The sequence below is a fragment of the Amborella trichopoda genome, chromosome 5 (assembly GCF_054954075.1).
Source record: "Amborella trichopoda isolate Santa Cruz 75 chromosome 5, AtrichopodaSantaCruz75HAP2 v2.0, whole genome shotgun sequence".
Classification (NCBI taxonomy): domain Eukaryota; kingdom Viridiplantae; phylum Streptophyta; class Magnoliopsida; order Amborellales; family Amborellaceae; genus Amborella; species Amborella trichopoda.
Window position 1 is genome coordinate 13,037,266 of NC_142340.1, and position 14,332 is coordinate 13,051,597.

Here is a 14,332-nt window from a genome sequence, read left to right on the forward strand (position 1 = left end):
CCAAATCACTTTAAATTTTAGGCGTGTGTTCATAAAAAATAGGTGAATCTTTGAAAAATATCAAAAAAATATTTTACATGAAATAAATAGACCAAAATACCCCCAAAAAGTTTCAAGGGGTATTTTGGTCATTTTGTTTTCACGAATAATTTTTTTTTATATATTTATTAAGTGCGCCTTGATGAGAAAAACACACACTTAAAAATTTCAAGTGATTTGGATCTGTAGAAAAAAAAAAAATTTAAGCACTACTGGACATCCGTGATCGTCAGATCGGGCCAGATTCAATTTGGGCGGTTGGGCTCATATGTTCATATGAGCTAGTGGGCTAATCCCATCTTTTCCCATATATATATATATATATATATATATATATATATATATTTCTCTATCACATTTAATTTTGTAGATCAAATTATTTATTTAGATTATTCCTTTTGTTTTAATTGTATGTAATAGATATGTATTAATTAATTATTTATTAAAATAATATTTAATATCAAATTTATAATTATTTGGTAAAATATTCAATTTGATGATACATTCACTGAATTCTCTCTCTAAGGCCATGTTTATTGGAAATATTTTACAATATTACATATATTTCATGAATATTTTACAATATTACATATATTTCATGCCACGTGCATCACACATGCATATTACTGGTGTATAATTATATTCATAGAAAGCTTACAAAACTGCTCCCAAGAAGTGGGGAGTTAATGAGGCAGCCAGCAAATCATGTCTATATGAAGTAATAACCCAAAAAATGGTGATTCAGTGGGTCCACTACATGAATAAGAAGACTTTATTCGTTGTGCTGCAAATTTCGCCAAAATGATTTTGTGCCTATAGTGATTGACCATTACTTCTTATGTTTGTCACTACTGCTCATTTTTCCATTAATCATGTATTATTGCTTGTTTTGATGCCTTAACTGGTAATCACTAATGAATGGCCACAAGGAATTTCGAATCGGGCTTATACATCCAATCCTCGGCCAGAAATTTTGGACCCTTCTGGTAGTGATGTTGTCATCTCAGAGTTGGCTGCTGAGTTAAAGCCTCGGTAAGCATTTCCAGTTTGATCTTTTAAATCAAGGGAAAAAGATGTGTAGCCTCCCATATGTATTTGGTCCCAAGAAAGCCCTTGGCCTCAAGGAAAACCCATGGACCTCCCCAAAGTTACAAAAAGTAGACCTCAAACCCCCTCGTTTGTGTTTACTCTTCATTTTTACCCTTGTTCTTTTAAACAATCCTCCCCTATCTGTAACCCACAATGAAAACCTCTCTCTCTCTCTTCCACCCATGAACTTCTCTCTCTCAAGGATGCCCCTCCTCTCTCGTGCAGCCGTCAACCTCTCTTTCTCTCTCTCTCTTTCAAAAACACTCCTTTATCTCTTTTGCAATTGTGAGCCTGTGTGTGTGTGTGTGACTTTGTTGTCTCACTTGAGCCTTTTTCGCTCTGTCTCAAATACTCCCCCCCTTTGTAATTCTGGACCTCTCTCTCTCTCTCTCTCAATGACTCCCACATCTCTCTCTTGCAGCCGTCGACCTCCCTCTCAATGACTTCCCCCTTTCCTTGGCAGTCGCCCCCTTTCATTGGCAGTCGCCAACCTCTTTCTCTCTCTCTCTTTAAGACTCCCCACTCTCTCTTGTAGTTGTGAATCTTGACTCCCCCTCTCTTGCAGCCATGAATCCCCCTCTCTCTCGCTGCATCTGTCAGCCTCTCTCTTCTCTCTCTTCCTTTATAACCTCCAGTTGAGCCTCCCTTTCTCTATCTCTTTCTACCCCCTTCCTCGCTCTTACTATACTTTTCGGGATTCTTTTCGTTCTTGAGCTTTCTTCTTCTACAATTTAAAGCATCTCTTCTCTATTTCCAGGAGATTTAGGGCTTTTGAATTGAGGAAGATGGATTTGTCTGAGTTGCAGGGTTTGGGTATAGTGTGTTATCACCATAAAGAGTTGGGAAGTTTTGGGTCTTCTATGAATCACAAAAGAATCCAAGCATGGAAATTACTGGTAGGAGGGTGCTCTGTATGCATACACTACTCTTGGTTTAAAACTAAATAAATTAGATAAAAACTTCCCTATCCTAAAAATTTTGTAGGAGAGAGTGTTTGAAAGGTGGGGTCGACAGATAGCAGGGAATAGTCTTGAACGCTGGGGTATAGTGCGGCATGGGGTAGAGATGGAGTGTTTGCATATGAATAGAGGGAGGCAGGGCTTAGAGGAGGTTAATGAAGAGAGAGAAAGAGAGTCATGGGATGGAAGAGAGGGAGTTTCATATCAACAACCTTGGGAGAGAGTTTTACAGGCGGAAGAGAGAAGGTCTCGGGCTACAAAGGAAGGGGGATTATCTAAAAGAGTGGGGGTAGAAAAGTAATTCAAACAGGTAATGAGGATAGGTGGTGGTTTGACATCCTATTTTGCAAGCTTTGCGGAGTTCGATAGGAATTTCGTGGACATGAGGATTTTCTTGGGATAAAAAATACACTGAGGGGGAATAAATCTTTTTCCCTTAAATCAAGTCATTTCATTTCTCTTGTTAAGGCATCTCAAGTGTGTGGCCATTTTTCTCTGTTGGTGGGTGAGGTGGAATTTGTATAGAGTTGTGGGCTGGTATTTTTTATTAACATATATTAGGTACTTATATGTCTTTCATTGTGGGGCTTCAAACATAGGAGTTTTGCAGAATATTGTGCTTAATGTGATTGTGGGATCATATTTCTTTCAGTTTTGGGGCTTCAAGCTGAGGAGTTTTGTATAATATTGTACTTACGTTATTGAGGCTTGAATCATACAAACTTTTGTATGATATTAGACTTATGCAAAACAGTAATTTGCATGAGGAACATTCTGTCAAATAGTTTGAATCATCGAATGTATGGTTAGGTCGTGGCATTTACAAATTCATACATGGTGAAAATAAATAACTTGGAGTTCATTAGTGCTTGTAAGTTTAATAAAAAAATATAGGCAGCAAGGCAGAGTTTCTTACATGGGAGAAACAGAAAAGAGATGTAGAGATAAATAATTCCACGTCTCCATGCCCCCTCTATTCACTCGTAATTTTGCTGAACTGCTCTCTTCTGGTTGCACGCCCAAGAAACTGATGGTACTATAGAACACAGGTCATGCATCTTTTCAAAGATCCTTGTTAATCTGCAGTATTCCCTTTTGTAAACGTGAAATTTTGAAGTAATTGACCTTAACAATGCATGTTTTGAAAAATTGCATCAGAGTTTGTGTTCTCATTGGAAGCACAATTCCGTAGTTCATTTTGGATGGCAGTACTGAGCGGTCTTCAATAGCTTTTTAGAACTATCCATTTTCATTTTTACGAATTAAAGCTCTGAAAGCTATTGCGCTGGCGTTTCTTTTAGAGCTATTGTTAAATTTTAAACCCTGTGTTGGAGGACTCATCTTAATTGAATGCTCCAATGCTGTGCTGATATTTGCTGATGATTTTCATCCAGATTCTTGTAGATTCACTGCCTTAAACTGGCCCCTTCATGAGGGATTGAAGATCCCCCTTATGCTTGTTTTTTTTGGTGAATAACATTGAATCCCTCTTATCACTGCCCCAAGCATCATTTTGTTTGTTTGATATCTCTGGAATCTCCCATTGTTCCTACATTGACATTCTCCAGATTGTGGCCATGATGGTAGCCACCAAACTATATAACTGAGGAGACGATTAGACATAAATAGAAAAAAGGGCTGAAACCCGGTTATGCAAGGTCCTGGGAGGGCTGAGCTGGAAACGGTCCTATCCTTTGCCTTTTTTTTTAATGCACAAAGTGGCCGCTCTCAGGACTCGATCCCTTGCTCTTGCGTTGGCTGCCCGTGCCTTTTACCGTCACACCAAGTGACGGCCCCTTAATAGGTATTTATTAAATAAAAAGCTAGATTCCTTTCAAAATGTTTTGATTAGAATTTCATCCGATAGAGATGTCAATTGTCTGTCTTTTTCTCACTCATGCATAGAAACAGGAGTCCTTTGAGAAGCCTCTATGAAGATGATCAATATTCCCAAATCACTATATTAAAGCTAAAACTCCTAGTGCTGGTAAAACAATTATTGAACTTCCATTGGCTCAAAATTTCCAGGGACCTTTGACTATAAGAAACAAAATCAAGTTGTTTATGTTTATGGGTTCAGTTGATAAACAACATAAGATGTTTAAACATATGTGAAACAACTTTTGAGAACAACAACACCCTGAAATGATCTATATGTATGTTCTTTTAAATGAAAAAGCCATTTGGCAAGCCCGTGGTAGAACATACATGAACTAGATGGCTGTGAAGTGCTCTAGTAACAATCAACCAGACTTCATTAGTTTCAATATTCTGTCATCCAAAACCTGACCAATGCCATCTGTGAGCATTGAACCTTGAGCATTAATTCAATCTAATGATTTGCTTAACCTAATAAATACCCAGTCCTAGATGTAGGGCTGCATGAATGCTGTCCAACACCACAATTGCTGAGATCACATGCACTTGGTATACACGAGTGCATTAGGTAGCGTGCTCTCCTGTTTCCCATGGAAAATATGACTTGTCTGTGTAGAGTCCATTAAAGACTCCTGGAGAGATTCATCATCGCCCTCTTGGCTCACGGTAGATCATTGGAGTTGACAACCATGATCTCTTTATGACAACTAAAGTTGATGAACTAGTTTCATCAGCACACCTTTAACTCCAATGGTCCATTACTAGACATCAACATTCAAATAGATATTCTGGATAGGAACATTGGCTTGCATATGACATGGGGAGTAATGAACTAGAACATGTGCATGCAACTCGTGGATAATTCCCTAGAAAGAACGTCCTTAGTCGTGACGCGAAAAGCCTTATTTGAGTGCATTGCACAAATGAAGAACAAAGAAATGCGTTTGGACGCCAGTTCCCTCTAGGTGGTTGTTGGGTGTTGCTTTGCTCAATTTTGACTACCATGACAAATAAGACAAACTATGAAAGTGTTGACCGTGAGCATATTTCTAGGAGCATTAGTGGTTTTGGAAGTCTATGTATTTACCTTGTTGAGTATTTGTCCATCCAGGTGAGGGCCTGAGATAGGGCTATTAGGTTGGGCCTTGCTGCAAACTGAGTTTTAGAATCACGTCATATTTTCATCTAAGGGGGCAGAGGAATGTGATATTCATACTGTTGATGTTGATAGGCTGCAACCCCCGTGTTTGCTGCCAACTCCTAGATCGGCAAAGCCGAATTTTGATTGGTGTACATGGGTCAACCTGGGGTCTGCTGGTTTCAGTATCCTGGGATGTGAGAGGGGGACAATTCTAGTATCGTGTGTGTCTGGTTGGAATTTCTGCCGCTCCTTATAATGGGGACACGGCATTAGTTATTGGTCTCAAGCTGTGCCTAAGGAGAGTGTAGGTGCAAATTGTGGTGGGAGGAGAGTGTCTCAGAGTGATTAAGTGGGCATGGAAAGAAATGCCAATCCCTAGGTGACTACCCACTATTTTGTGAGCAAGTCTTTGATCTGTGTCACGACTTGATGTCCGTCACTTTCTATGTCTATAAGGATGCTAATACAGGGGACGGCCTCTTCTAGTGGAGGGAGACGCCAGAAACATTATCTCTTGGGCTTCCAGGACCGCCCCCCCCTTGGTATCTTGTGCCTATTTTTGATGAAATTGAGGATCTTTGCAGGGATATGCCAATCTTATGGGCGCATATCTCGAGGACGTCGAATGGGCTCGCCGATCAGCTGGCCAAGGACGGAGCCATGGCCAACGCAGATGAATACCCACTCCTGCAGCTTCTTTTGGGTCGAGCACGAAGCACACTCTTCACTCTTTCTCCTCTCGGACGAGGCTTTTTTGTTCAACTCGTTCGGTCTTCTTTGCTCTTTCTCTTGTACATTTTCTACTTACAGTGTAAGGGGATAATTTATAATCTCATTTTGTATAGCGTCCTAAGACCTTATTTTTTACCAGAAGTACCGGTTTAAAGGTACTCTTGGATGTACTTCCTTCTCGTGTCTCTACCCTCTTTTCTTCAATACAAGGTTTAACATTTATCAAAAAAAGGATGCTAATACAGGGGCATGTCTTGTCGAATACTGGTGTGCTCAGTGGCACTATGTATGTATATGAAATTGAAAACTATGTATATAGATGACATTAGGACAGGCACCAAGCTATTATGCTGACATTTCCTATTTCCAATAGTTTGCGTTACAGTTTTCTATTTTTGTTTTGCCCCTATTCATGCTAGAGATTAGAATGAAGTCACTGTGTTGAGCTCCCATTTCTTTTAAGTATCTCTGCCACCATGCTAGCTATTTCTGTTACAAAGTATCAACAATTAAAAGAAAGAAATTGCTGCCCTGAGTATCTTGTGAATTTTTCATATTGCACTGCTTCCTCCCAACGTTGTATTATTATTGACTTATAAATGTGTCTCAAACTGTACACATTTCTCTGCTATTATTGTCTATTTTAGTTCTTTTACCATTGGCTTCATCTAGAGAGAAAAAAGGAACCATTTGCATTGTTTAATATATTTAATTTAATGGCTGCTTGATGTGATGGGTATCTCGTTTGGGATAGTTATCATATTGCAGGTGCTAAAGGGATATTTTATGCTCGAGAGCCTTATTCTAACAATGATGCGGTACATGTGACACGTTTTCTTGGTCTTGCATGTGTGGGGAACAGTACTAAGCAGGTTTGTTGATGGTATTGACGATAAAAATCGAAGAAGGTTTTTTTGAGTTTTTCACATGAATGAAGTTTGCTGATGTCGATTCCCTTTAACTAAGTGTTCTTATCTTTTTGGTCTTATTCATTAGCAATTACCTTTAATCTTGGAATTTGTATCCTAAGGGCCTGTTTGACAATTAATTTAATTGAGAATAGACTATCTTATATAAAATTAATATACTCTACAAAATAGTATTGTGTTACTTGTTTATGTACTTCGTATTATTACAATATTATTTTAATTATTTAATTTTTTTGGCAATTTCCAGCTAATTACAATATTATTTTAAGAGATTGTATACAATGAGACTATTTACCTTTGATACAAGGAAGTCACAATTACTTACAACCATCCGATGTGAATCTGATAGCTTGGGTGTGTCACAAAGTTTTGAGATTTTTTTTTTTTAAGTTTGAGCTTGGTCAATGGAATAAATGCAGCTGTCTAATTGACATCCAATGGTCAATATTAATTGTAACCACCTTGTACCAAAGATAAATCGTCTAATTTTATAGTTTTCCTTATTTTAATTATTCAACTTTTTCAGCGGTTTCTCACTATTTTTAACTATCCTTGGCCAAAAGTGATTTTTAGCAAATTTCTTTGAACAAAGTAAAAACAGCTTTTGAAAAATATAAATTCATGTGGTTTGGAAATATCTTAATGATTGAGAACCAGTGAATTGTGTATGTGGAACTTATTAAAGTCATGGCCAAATTATTGAATGATTAAAGCTGTTTGATATTGATTTTTAGGGGTTGATGGCTCCTTCTATATGCAAATTAATGGTATAATAATCCTATACGTGTTGAAGTGGAAAGAATTTACAGGTGCTTTCATTAGTATTTCAATTATTTATATTGGCATTAGAAGATTTCCTATAGCCCTATCATTGAATTGAAGGACTGTAGTTATTGGGTGATGGTTTTGTGGAAAGAGTACTCTTTCTTTAGTGATGTTTCTTGATGGCTCTGGACAAGCTAATGGTTAGAGTAAGGTGCCTGTCCTGTATTATTTCAAAGTGAGTTTCCATTGCCAATATGGCACTTTAATTTTTATGTGGAACCCAGCCGATTGTATGTCACTCATCAAGAAGTACTATGATATTTGTTTAAATAATTTATTTGAAAGATATTTTAAAGCAAATTTTTTTTGCATCTGCTTCTACTTGTGGGCATTTTGAATTTATTTTGCATCTGCTCCTACTTGGGGCAATTTCATCACTAACGTATTTAGTTATGTAGCCAGACTTTAATCCGGCCACAAACATGGTGTTAAAATATTGCCTTGAATATTGGAGGGAGAAGAATAAGTTGTGGTATAGATAGAGATGTAGAGGAAGCAGCGAGAAGAGTGACATAACCCTTAATTCCTTCATGAGTGAAGGGTGACAGTCAAAGATGTATATTTATATTGTTTCTAACCGAAATTAGTTAATGGTTAGGGTACTAAATCTTGAAATTACATACTTGTCCTTTACAACGAACATCATCATCATCATAAAAGCCTTTTCCTAATTAATTGAGGTTGGTTACACGAATCGTAGTCCTCCATTCTGCTCTATTAAGGACGATATTCTCAGTGAGGCCCTAAGTCCCTATATCTTTTCTCAGTACTTTTTGAAAGTAGTGGTTATGTGGAACTTAAAGTATTAATTTCAAAATTTTTTCTTTTATTTTTATTCCAAATGCCCTGAATTCCACTTACATGGGCAACTACATGTTGTTGTAAATTATAGATTAAAATAATACTCTAGATACAATCTAAGATCTTTATTTTTACTGCCAAAAGAAATAGAAACTATCCATGAGCTTTAAACAAACTTCCACTATAGTTTTTAATACAAAACAAGTTCCTGAAATTCATATAAAATAAGAAAAAATACTGAAAAATTAATTAAAATTATTGGGAAGACTTACTGGAATTTGCCCGGAGTTACCCTCACTGGTCTTGATACACCACACACCCGATTCCCTTATTGATGGCGCATTTTTACTCATTTAGGTGTTAGGTGTTGCTGGAAATTTTGAGATAGAAAGCATTTCAGGCAATACTTCTTTTTCTAGGGTTTTAGAGAGCTAAAAAATCAACTAGGGTTTGTAGAATGCCTATGTGAACAAACTAGGGCAAGGTGAGAGGGTTTATTTTTCTCTTGGTTGGCTGTACCTCTCTTCTTCTTAAAAAATCAGCAAACATTAGCTCTGGGATTTCATATGATACCTCTTTTCTTTTATTTTTGGGTGGTGTGATGCACGTAAAGAAGGAGAAAGAGTGGCATGACACAAATAAGGAGGAGAGAGATACATAGATCTTGTTTTGTTCCTAAAGTAGCATACATTAGTGACCCAACTGCACTTCTATATGGAATTCTCTACATGGCTTCTTTTTCTTATGGAGTAGTGGGATACATGGCTAGGCTAAGCTTGGTCTTCTTATCATTGGGGGTTAATATGGTTTGACAATTTTACCTTTCAAATCTTTCAAAATTTTTCTTACAATATGTCTCTTGAGAAAGTTGAATAGTTCTCTCTTTTATGTTTCGGTTAATTTTGATTCCGAAAACATATGATGCTTCTCCAAGATATAGAGAATCATGTCATCTACATATAGAGTGATGAAAACCATGTCACTTGCACTGACCTTGATATATATACAGTAGTCCTCTTGGTTTGGCACAAAACTAGCAGATGACAAGGTATTGCCACGACCTTGTTGCTTGTCTCAGGCCATAAAGGGACTTATTTAGTTTACACACTAGGTTTTCCTAACCCTTTTCTATGAAGCCTTATGGTTGTCTCATATAAATTTTTTTTTCTAACTCCCCATTTAGAAATGCAGTCTTAACATCCATCTAGTGGAGTTTGAAGTTGAAATGGGCTGCTAGGATTCTAAAGGAAGGGAATTTTGCTACAGGGAGAATGTCCATTATAATCTAGTCCTTCTTTCTAGGTAAAGCCTTTAACAACTGATCTGGCTTTGTATTTCTCCAATTTCCCTTATGAGTTTAATTTCTTCTTATAAATCCACTTGGAGCCTCTAGGGTTTCTATCAAGAGGTAGTTTCACTATCAACCATTGTTTTGTTTGATCGATTGTTTTGTTTGATCGAGTTTAGTTCATCGTTCTTGGTTTCTTCCCGTAGTGCCTTTTCATGACATGTTATGGCTTCTTGGTAGGAACAAGGTTCATGTAGGGATTCTTCTTTAATTATCTCATAATATTCTCCTAGGTAGGTGAAGAAGTCCGATTTTCTTTTAATTCGGTTACTTCTCCTCAAATGAGGTGGTTCGGGATCCAAGGCCTAACTTGTGTCATTTTCTATCTCATGAAACTTAGCTTGTTTCAGAGTGGCACAGCCCTCGAGGAATTCTCCCTCAAGGAATGAGCATCCCTACTGTCAAGGACAACCCTTGTGTCAGGATTATAAAAATGATATCTCTTACCATATGGTGGGTATCCTAGGAAGATGGACTTAATAGTTTTAGGGTCTAATTTTGTCCTATTTGGATGGGGTATTAGGACATGGGTAGAGCATCCCCACACTCTAAGGTGATCTAGGAACAGAGCATAATCAATGAAAATCTCATGAGTTAGTGGGACAGCTTTTATGGGTGTCTGATTAAGGATATAGTTGGTTGTCAAAACAACTTCTCCCCAAAAATCTAGAAACAATTTAGCATGTGGAGAGACGAGTTAGTTTTCATTGACAATGGGTCTACATCAGGGGTTAGTGTTGAGCTCATGCCTTTGTCTTAGTTATGGATGACTTAACTAGACACTTACAAGATGAAGTACCATGGTGTATGTTGTTTGCGGACGATATAGTTTTGATTCGATTAGCGTTAACACAGAGTTATAACTTTGGAGGGTGGTCTAGAATCTAAAAGTTTTAAAACTATCCGGACTAAGGCAGCGCATATGGAGTTCAAGTTTAGTAATAATAGGAGTACAGACGATGAAGTAGTTAAGATTGATTGCCAAGAATACGAAAAAAAGTGGACTTTTGATATCTTAGGGTGATAATCTAGGAAAATGGTGAGATTGAGGGAGATGTTGCACATAGAATTAGAGCTGGGTGGGCGAAGTGGAGATGTGCGGTCGGAGTTTTACGGGGCAAGTTCTATAAGATAGCGGTGAGACTAGTGTTTCTTTATAGGGAGAAATATTAGATGATAAAAAAACAATATACCAATAGGATGAGTGTAGCTGAGATGAGGATATTGAGATGGATGAGTAGCAAGACAAGAAGGGACAAAATTTGAAATGAATACATTAATAAAAATTTGGCTGTGGCACCAATAGGGATAAGATAGAGAGAGTAGACTTTGGTAGGCTGGCCATGTGTGGTGCAGACTCGGTGCAACATTTGTTAGGAACTATGAGTTAGTTCAAGTGGAAGGCTAAAAAAAGGCAACGGGTAGGCCCAAAAGGACATGGTTGGAAGTAGTGAGAAAAGATATGGTGACTTATGGCCCTCATTGAGGATATGCCCCTTAATAGAGCATAATGGCGGACTAGGATTTGTGTAACTGACTCCCCAATTAGTTGGGAAAAGGCTTTGACGATGATGATGATGATTGCAGATACATAACATCTACCAATCTACGATATCATACTTTCCAATGCCCAATATTCAGCTTTGGTGCTGACTTGGCTACTGTTATATTTCTTATTTCTCCATGATATCAAGTTTCTGCCAAGATAAACACAAACTCCAGAGAATGACCTTGAATCTGGGTCATCGCCCAATCAATAACTAAATTTAACCCGTTATTGACCAAATTTGCAAATTCTTCACTTCATTTTTATGGTAAACTATGCCATGGCTCACTATTTGTTTAATGTATTTGATTTTTCTCTTTAAAGCTTCCCTATGAGATTGATGTAGGGAATTTTAAGAAAATGTTAAAATCAACAAGAATTTCAGGCCAGAAAAGCTATAACTTGGAGAAACCCTCCTCAGCCCAAGCTAGGGTTAAAGAAACCTAAGCTTTGCTTTCTTTTTCAATTTTGAAAAATCACATTGAATGACCCCTCTAGCCCCAATAAATCTCTTAAATAATAATATTTAATGTTTAAGGACATGAATATTTATACAATAATTAAAATGCAAAAAGACCTAACTTCACAAAAAATTGTGATAACAATTTTACAGTACTTTTCTAAACAACTCATAAAAATCTTAGAAATATAAAAAAATCCTAGAATCCCAAAAAAAATTTAAAACCCTAAATGAACCCTAAACAATATTAAAACTTCCAGAAACACCCCAAGGAATGGTAACCCATGAACACTCGTGAATAGTAAAAAAGTAAATTAAACAAAAATTAAAAATAGGAATAATTTTGTCCCGCATCAGAGATGAATGGTAATATGCATAAATTGATATACTAGATTTACTGCATATGATATATCGTGCTTCTCTTAGGGTTAGGGGATGAGATATTTAGGTAATAGTACTAGATTTCCATATGTTTATTCTAAACTCTAAAGGATAGAGATCAAAGGAAGGAATTAAATCAAAGGAGTAGATTCTCTTATTAATCTTAGACCTAGGCTATCGTCTTCCCAATCTACTTTCTTTTACACGATTTAGAGGAATGGGAGATAGAAGATTTCTAGAGTCCGTTAGTTGTAATTACTAGGAAGGAATGGAGGGATAAACAATGCTAGATTTACTTGTAATCGAGTAATAGGGATAAGGAATAGATGGAAGAAAAGATAGGAATAGAGTCAAAGCAAACATAGGCTCTGCTCAAGATGTGGCAAGGGAGCAATGTGAGTGATTTGTAAAGATAACAGCTCTTTGGGTCACTATTGATGCTGGGTTGCACAAACATGGAGAGCAAACAGGATAAGGTACCCTTGTAGTCCATGCTAAATAATTAGTGTTTGCCCTTTGGCTTACGGGGAATTGGGGCCTCTGCTTAGGGAGTACAGTTGCGACACCGAAACTCAAAGGAATTGACTAAGGCCTTGTCATATGGTGGAACATGTACTTGACTTACGTAGACCTTACGAGCTCTCGACATATGGACAAGTGTGCCTTTCCTTAACAGGATGGGAGTTTACTTCCACACAGTGCTGCATGGCTGTTCTCAGCTCGTATCATGACATGTTTGTCTAGTCTGGTAATGAGTTTTTGTTGCTATGACATGCACTTAAGAAGGAAGTTGAGGCAATCAAAGTTTGCTGAGGAGTTATGTGCCATTGCTACCAATTGAGTGCCTGCAAGTACCTGTGCTGCCAGCTGGAAGGGAGCCGGCCCCTTTGATTCCTTGTATGAACCCGTTTAGTCAAAGCACAAAAGTGGTTACGGGAGCCAATGAGCAATGCAAGGGATAGGCCCTCTAAGGAGCAATTTTATGTATCTCATATGCAAAGCATGCAATAGGTTTGAAACTTTCAATTGTTTAAAGTGCTTTATTTGCATCAATAAAATCACTCTTTTAATAGGGCTTTGACCAATATTCCAAAAAATGGCCTGCCTAGCAGCTACGCGTCCGCCTAAGCGGGCCACGGAGGCCTCGGCGCATCGCCCAGGCCTAGGCGGCCCTCCTGGGCGCTGGGTCTGTGGGCCCCCACTTAGGCGGGCTTCCATTGCCTAGCTCAGAGCAGGCACATTTTTGTAGTTTTGTTCCCTTAGTGAAAGAGGGGTGAGGAGGGTTTAGGTTTTTTTGGCTTGACTTTGATGCATATGATGTTGCTGGTCCAACTTTTTTTGATGATGATTGAAGACTCACTCTTCAAGTAGAAATTTCTTTCCTTTTTTACCCCTCTTATGTGTATGGGGTATGGAGTATGGACTATGGACTAGGATGGTAATACTGATAATGGTATGGAAGGTATGGACTATGGACTTTGGATATGTATATGAATTAATTGGATTATAAACTATAATTTGTGAATTGTGACTTGCGAGTCTGTGATTATATGATTACTATATTTTTCTTGTGATTTTGCTATTACTTAGTATTATAGTCTAGTCTAGTAGTAGTCTAGTACTGAATTTGAATGTTGGATTATATTTTCCTATTTTTCTTAATAATCTCAACTACTTTGGTTTGTCTTTGGAGTTTTGATGCAGATAAAATTGGGAAAATTCAAAATTGTAATAAAAAATTATTTTTTTTAGGAAGTGCTCATAGATAAGGTGGGGCGGGAGTTTTAGTAGGATTGGGGATATGCCCAATTTTAATATTGGGCAAAGTGATCTAGATCTCCTATTTTGATGGATTTGGGAGATTTACCTAGAGATTTATAGGATATTTAGATAGAGATAGATTTATGGGCAAGATAAAGATTGGGAAATTTTGGTGCGTGAGGATTTAGGAAAATAGGGATTAGAGAGAAAATTGGGGGAAAGAGAAAATAGGGAGAGAGAGATTAGGGAAAGGTTTAGAGGGTTTTTATTTATTTATTTATTTGCTTTGAAGTTTATTTAAAGGAAAGATATCCCTCATTGTAAAGAGATCAGAGAATGATCAGAGAATGGGAGTTGAATAAAGTTGATCTTGTGATAAGATCTTTTGGGGTGGGTTTCCTTGCAGACCATGTTTTTGGGGTGGATTCCTTTGGAGACCTTTC

At 37.5% G+C, this 14,332-nt stretch overlaps 1 protein-coding gene across 14 annotated transcripts in view; it reads left to right on the forward strand.

The window, feature by feature from the left end:
- The window catches only part of LOC18443577 (CwfJ-like family protein / zinc finger (CCCH-type) family protein), a 78,207-nt gene that overhangs the window by 33,943 nt on the left and 29,932 nt on the right, over nt 1-14,332 (forward strand). For 12 of the 14 annotated variants that reach the window (XR_016056025.1, XR_016056024.1, XR_016056023.1 and 9 more), the window contains exons 4-5: nt 950-1,071; nt 6,593-6,710. Coding sequence is in view for 5 of the 14 variants with exons in the window: in XM_088867509.1 (XP_088723635.1) it covers nt 950-1,071; nt 6,593-6,710 (240 nt within the window). In the remaining 9 variants the exon portion in view is untranslated. The remainder of the gene's footprint in view (nt 1-949; nt 1,072-6,592; nt 6,711-14,332) is intronic. The other 2 variants (XM_088867513.1, XM_088867515.1) reach the window with 1 other exon arrangement.